The sequence below is a fragment of the Macrobrachium nipponense genome, chromosome 6 (assembly GCF_015104395.2).
Source record: "Macrobrachium nipponense isolate FS-2020 chromosome 6, ASM1510439v2, whole genome shotgun sequence".
NCBI classification, from domain to species: domain Eukaryota; kingdom Metazoa; phylum Arthropoda; class Malacostraca; order Decapoda; family Palaemonidae; genus Macrobrachium; species Macrobrachium nipponense.
In genome coordinates, this window is record NC_061108.1 from 39,661,422 (window position 1) to 39,669,105 (window position 7,684).

Below are 7,684 nucleotides of genomic sequence, written 5' to 3' on the forward strand. Positions count from 1 at the left end.
TTTTTCATACTATGAATAATAATACAATTGTAAGTTTAGCGTGTTATTATTCAGAAGATACACCCGTATTCATATGGAACTAGCCACGGACTTGAAATTCAAGATTCCAAAGAATATGACGTTACCTAAGAAAATTGGAAATACAGAAAGAAGAGGTCAGTTATTAGAAAAAAGACAAATTAATAAGCTGATAAACACATACAAATATAAATAAATATATTAAAATGCAAGTTGACATTTTTTCATGGTAGTGATGCTTGAAATTTTAAGATTATAATCGCACAGCATCCTCAGGAGAGACAGTTCCACAGTCCGGCTGCGTCTGGAATGAAAACCCTCTGGAAATGATATGTTCAACAGAGTGGCACCTTTACTGCTTATTGGGGCTGCTGTTCAGCAAATCTGGTTGCTCTCTCTCGGCAGGAGAAGAGAGTCAGGGATCAATTGTGAATGCAAACGTTACAAAACAACTTAAGAAAAGTTGGTAAACAAGTCTTAACAGATAGTGTGAGGAAACTGAAACTTATTACCGCTAAGCCCTCTATCTGAAGCATAAATCTCTGGCAAAAGCAGACATCAGACAGGAAAGTATTATTTTAGTGAAGGAAGGACAAGTTACCTATAACAGGCTGCGCTCATTTTATTACTGTTATAAGTAATACTATGTTGACACTTTCATTGGATGTTTCTCAAAATGATGATGTGAGTCAAAAGTTACACCAAGTAAAATTAGAGCTTTAGACTCATTCAACTTGAAGGGGAGAATGTATGGAAAATCTGTATGAGATCTAATAATCAACAGTGTTTTCATTTTACTAGAATACAACCTCATATCCCACCAACTACACCGATCACTAACCTCTCCATGTCATGAATGAGACAAAGAGCAGCTTCATTTCTCAATAGTGGAGACTTTACTAAACTCACAAGTGTTGCATCATCGGTATACTATACAATGTTGTTTTCCAGGTCAACAACCATATCACTTGTCTAAACTAAATGTAACAATGGACCAAGAAGACTAGCTTTTGGAACACCAGGCACTAATTAGATCTTGGTTTGCTAGAGATCCCCTCAACAGTAACTTACCAAAGTTTTCTTGCAAATCTAAAAGAGCATCACAGTACCTAACTCTTCCTATATGCATATTAACTATTAGCTAACAACCTTTTTTGTTCTATATACTTTTATATAGTGGTTAAAAAATCACATTAGGAATTACCTTCAGCGAAACTGGAAACGGCAGCTAGACTTATAACAAGGTAGTTCGATAGTTGAACTACCGCCCGGTGGGTTCGGAAGTGCATCACATCGCTCTCTGCAGCAACTTAGGCGAGCACAGATAGAACAGAAATATTAGCCTGTAGTTAGGGCAGTCAACAGACAATAAGCCCCTCCTTGGTACAGGCGCTACAATAATAAGCTTGCACTCATCTTGGAAAACAGTATACTAGGAACCTTTTTAAAGAACATAGGGAAGAAACAATCAGGATCTACTCCACCACAGCTGTCAATATTATCAAGAAGTTTCTATACATCCTTAGGACAAAATGCAAATTTTGTAAGAATGTATTCAGGATGATAAGTATCAGGGAGAAGGACATCCTCAGTTGATTGCTTAGCTTCAAAAGCTTGATGAAGCTATCCAGCCTTTCCCTTAGGGACGGTAACCAATCTATCATCAAATGTTAGTAGCGGTGGATAGAAGACGCGCCCGAACCAAAGATAAATGTCAAATTGATCCACCATAGATAACATCGATTAATTTGTTCAAGTTTCCTCTTTAAGGAATTCCTGTAATTTCTCTAAGCCAGATGGTAAATTCTATTCACTGTATAGGGCTCAACAAAAATGGTTTAATTTTCATATGAATAATTTAGTCTGGAAGCATTGAGCATTGTCTGTTTGTCATGTAAGTTCTCTACATGTATCACAAAACCGTTGGTTGGTTGTTTGTCTGGATCTTAGTGGCCTTTCTTGGGACACAACTTACTAAAACAGCCCTCAGCATTTCATTCAACTTCCTCTTGTGATTTGGATCTAATGCTGCATTTGAAATATTAAATGCCTGACAAGCTTCAAAAATGCAATCCCAATTGGTTCTATATTTCAGCTGGAAACTTTTTACAGTGGTGGCATTGGGAACATACTGATTGACAGATACATCCAACTCCAAGGTACAATGATTGGGAGTGCCTATATACTCACAGACCTTGGACGTGATAATAGCTAGAACATTTGTGAATATGTCTAATCTACTACCAGAAATATGCGTGGATTCCTCAGTTAGGTTGACAAAATAGCAGTATACACAGAACTCTAGAGCAGGTGAACCACTTCATCAGTGGAATTTTAATTAGGCCACTCGCTGTGCTTTGCACTGCAGTCTCCACAAATAATAAAGGAAGCTTTTGAATCCAGTGACTGAGCCACGCTAATCCTCTCCATGGGGCAGCCTACAAAGAGTCGTCAATATTTAAGTAATGGCAAAGAGCAAATACATAACCATCTAAGAATTTACTAAAAATCTTAGAACAAAGAACTTCATATCAACTATATACTCCAAGTTTTTCTGAGGACAAACAGGAAATTCAGATCTAGTGCACACAGCCATATCATGTTAATGTGGAATGTTATGACGATAAATAAAGTCAAGGCCATCAAACCCTGGTACTGAAAAAAATCAACATATAACTTGTTATTATTTATAAGTGTCTCAGATAAAAACATAACACCATAATTACAGGTACAACTCTGGAGATCAAGAAATTTGACCTTAAGCCTCGAATATTTAAGTACAGTACTCAGCATCTTTTCTTACAGCAATGGGTAGAAGGCCCTACGCTAAGTTCAATGTCTCCCAAAAGCAATAATTTAAAACATAAAATTAGAAGCAAATCTAATACGAGTATATTTATGACAACAACAACATAAAGTTTTTTATGTTATTTACAATACTTTCATTAAAAAGATATGTGAAACTGACTATATGCCATTATAAGAGCAACTGGTAGACAAAGTGGAGTCGGGACACCTTGTAAGGCAAAAATGAAACCCGCCAGGTCTGCCACATCAACTGAGAGAGGGTAGTCAGGATGAATTTAGAAATTATAAAATGATGAGGAGGAAAAGATTAGGTAAAGAAGGCGCTTTCCTGAAAATTCACCAAGCAACTTTTGCTTTCTCATCAGCCTGTCCTACACACATATCGAATAAATAGGAAAGCGGAAAAGAGTGGAAAAATTAAAATATCTGATTGTATACCTTTACGCAAGGGAACTCAAACCCAACACCAAGGAGGCCATGGTGCAGTGGCTAGGCCGCAGTCCAAGGTTGAAGAACAAGGCCCCTTTCCTAGAACAATCCCTGCTAAGGATAGTCTCTTCTACCCTTAAAAAAAGTAATCGGTCATTTGGAATTCATTTATCCCTCATATTCTCCTTCGTACTGCAGGGAGAATGTTATCTGCCGTAGATTCTATGAGGACATACACAACAAGTTATATATGTACTCGATTTTTTACCTACAGTATTCGACGTACAATAGTCATAAATCACTTCGTGGTGTACTTTTGTCTCTGAGTATTCCAATGTGACACGTGTATTGCTATATGGGAAGAATCGTGAAGTGCAACATCGGCTTCAAAGGCGTCTTCTCACGTCTACTCTTTTTCCTCCTCACTATCAGTCTGATGTGATTCTTGTGCTCCCTCTCTGCGTCGCCTCTTAAAAGAAATTGAAGACGGGGGCCCAAGGCTATTTCTCAATTTAGTACTTTCATCGCAACCTCTGACTTCGAAAGAGGCCGGAGAAATACATTTACACTTTTTCTATTCGTCGAACTTTTTCAGTTTTCTCTTGCAATAGTTTCGGTATTTGTTAATGCAGAATTTTTCCGTATAAAACATCTTGTGTACGTATTCTGACGCATGAGCATAAAAGAATGATAATAAATATTTTCCTGTTTGGGGATAAAAACAGAGCAGCTTTCGTGTTATTTAGAATGATTTGTTACTAAAATTAACCCTTCCAAAAAAAGTCCATATCTGCCGGCTGAACTACGAATACCTTCACTAATTGGCTTTTGGGTCAAATAGACTTTATAAACGCGTACAAATCCATCTCACTGATCAAACAAGTTCAACATTTATGGCAACACTGGACAATAGAGATGTAAAGATGAAAGAAAAACTTGAACAGTTTCCATCAGAAGAGAGATTCAGTAAAAGCCTGACAGCGAGCATCAAGTTTTATTTTGTAAGGGAATTTAGTTATATTTTAGCACGTAAACATTTCAGTGAAGAGGTAGAGGAAAAAAACAACAACAACTGACCTCTGTACAAATAATGCATAGTGAAACTTGTCAACAACATAAAGGTCCGGTTTGAACATGAGTGCGAGTGTGTGCTATATAATCATTATATATTATATAATATATTATATATATATATATAATATATGATATATATATTATATATATATATATCTATATATATATATATATATATATAATACGTACATATATATATATATATATATATATATATATATACCATACATATATATAATATATATATATATATATATATATATATATATACACTTACATATATATATATATATATACCTATAATATATATATATATATATATATATATATATATATATATATTTTCTTAGGCAAACTGGGCCTTCCCACTGTTGACAAGTTTCACTACACTACATTTGTCTGGAGGTGTCTTCTTTTTTTTATGCCTCTACATTTCCTTTACATCACTGATCTCTTCACTGAAATGTTTACACGCTAAAATGAACGAAATCTCCTAACAAAACAAAATTTATTGCTCCCTGTCAGGAATTTACTGAATCTCGCTTCTGACCGGAAACTGTCAAAGATTTTCTTATATCTTTTGATGAGTGACGTAAAGCCCGTGGGCCGCCTGACGACATCACGCATTTCTTCGTTGTCAATCATCCATTAACTGATTCGTTTTCATGTAGCCTGGCTTAATGATCACATGACTACAGAGCCTGACTTCAATGATCGCACGACCACAGAACCTGACTTCAATGATCGCACGACCATAGAGCCTGGCCTTCCATTATCGCACGACACCAGAGCCTGACGCCAATGATCACAACGACCCACAGAGCCGACTCCAATGATCACACGCACAGAGCCTGATTCAAGGATCGCACGCCCACAACTGCTTCAATGATCGCACGAGCCATAGAGCCTAACTCCATTATCGCAAACGACACAACCTGACTCCCAATGTATCACACGACCACAGATCGCTGACGCCAATGATCACACACCACAGAGCCTGACCCAATGAGCTCATCTCACTAACACAGAGCCTGACTTCAATGATCGCACGACCACAGAGCCTGACTTCAATGATCACACGACCACAGAGCCTGACTTCAATGATCGCACGACCACAGAGCCTGACTTCAGAGATCCCACACCACCGAGCCCTGACTCCTATGATCGCACGACACACAAAAAAGCCTGCTTCAAGATCGCACGACCCACAAAGCCTACTTCAGCGATGCACGAACCACAGAGCCTGACTTCAATGATCGCACGAACCACAGAGCCTGACTTTCCAAATGATCGCACGGCCACAGAGCCCTGACTTTAAGATTCCCAACTAAAACCCACAGAGCCTGACTTCAAACTGATCGCACGACCTCCAGAGCCTGACTTCAATGGATCACAAAGACCACCAGATTGCCCTTACTTCAATTGATCACACGACCACAGAGCCCTGACTTCAATTATCACCGAACCACAGAGCCTGACTTCAATGAATCGTCACGATCACAGAGCCTGAATTCATGATCGCAACGCCACAGAGCCTGACTTCAATGATTCACAACGACCACAGAAGCCTGACTTCATGTCGCACGACCACAGAGGCCTGACTTTCAATGATCACACGACAACCAAGAGTCCTGACTTCAATGGATTCGCAACGACCACAGAGCCTGAACTTCAAAGATCCCACACGACCAAGAGCCTGACTTCAAATGCCTCGCACTTACCACTTTTTAAGCCTGACTCAAAGAATCCAACGACCACCCAGAGCCTGACTTCAATGATCGCAGACCACAGAGCCTGCTTCAATGGATCACACGACCCCAGCGTGACTTCCATGATCGCCCGACCAAGAGCATGACTTCAAAATCACGACACAGGAAGCCTGACTTTCAATGATCGCACGACACAGAGCCTGACTTCAAAATCCACGACACCAGAGCCTGACCTTCAAATTGATCGCACGACAACAGAGCGGACTTCAATGGATCTGCACGACCACAAAGTCCTGACTTCAGCCGAGTGCACGACCACAGAGCCGACTTCAATGATCGCACGACCACAAACGCCCTGACTTCAGCGATGCACGACACAGAGCTGATTCAATGATCACACGACACAGAGCTGACTTTCAATAACCGCACGACACAGACGCCTGACTTCAATGATCACCGAACACAGAGCATGACTTCAATGATCGCACGGACACCAGAGCCGACTTTAAAGATCACACGATACACAGAGCCTGAACTCAATGACGCACGACCACAGAAGCTGACCTTTCAATGATGCACGACCACAGAGCCTGACTTCAATGATCACACGACCACAGAGCCTGACTTCAATGATCGCACGACCACAGAGCCTGACTTCAATGATCACACGACCACAGAGCCTGACTTCAATGATCGCACGACCACAGAGCCTGACTTCAAAGATCCCACGACCACAGAGCCTGACTTCAATGATCGCACGACCACAGAGCCTGACTTCAATGATCGCACGACCACAGAGCCTGACTTCAATGATCGCACGACCACAGAGCCTGACTTCAATGATCGCACGACACCAAAGGCCTTGACTTCAGCGATTGCAACGACCACCACAGAGGCCTGACATAAAATGATCGCACGACCACCCTAAGCCTGACTTCAGCGATTGCACGACCACAGAGCCTGACTTCAATGATCACACGAACACAGAGCCTGACTTCAGCGATTGCACGACCACAGAGCCTGACTTCAATGATCACACGAACACAGAGCCTGACTTCAATGATCGCACGACCACAGAGCCTGACTTTAATGATCACACGAACACAGAGCCTGACTTCAATGATCGCACGGACCACCAGAGGACCTGAACTTCAAATGATCACACGACCACGAGCCCGGACTTCAATGTCGCACGACCCACAGAGGCCTGAACTTCAATTATCCGCCACGACCACCCAGAGGCCTGACTTCAATTATCCACAACCGACTTCCACAGAGCCTGGGACTTCAATGAATCACACGAACACAGAGCCTGACTTCAAATTGATTTCAACCCACGACCCACAGAGGCCTGACTTCAAATGATCGCACGACCACAGAGCCTGACTTCCAATGATCCACGACCACAGAGCCTGACTTCAATGATCACACGACCACAGAGCCTGCTTCAAGATCCCCACCACCAGAGCCTGACTTCAATGATCGCACGACCACAGAGCCTGACTTCAATGATCGCACGAGGCCACAAAGCCTACTTCCAACGATTGCACGACCACCAGAGCCCTGACTTCAATTGATCCGCCACGTACCACAGAGCCTGACTCCGCGATGCACGACACAAAAAAAAAAGAGTCTGACCTTCAATG

The 7,684-nt window shown here is 41.2% G+C and overlaps 1 protein-coding gene across 1 annotated transcript; it reads left to right on the forward strand.

Annotated features, from left to right (window-relative positions):
- The first annotated feature begins 5,905 nt into the window (after positions 1 to 5,905).
- LOC135216500 (RNA-binding protein 6-like) lies at positions 5,906 to 7,186 on the forward strand. The gene is made up of 3 exons (XM_064251872.1): positions 5,906 to 6,178; positions 6,628 to 6,933; positions 6,968 to 7,186. Exons 1-3 carry the CDS (start codon positions 5,906 to 5,908, stop codon positions 7,184 to 7,186), a joined length of 798 nt encoding a protein of 265 aa, XP_064107942.1.
- The last annotated feature ends 498 nt before the right edge of the window (positions 7,187 to 7,684 follow it).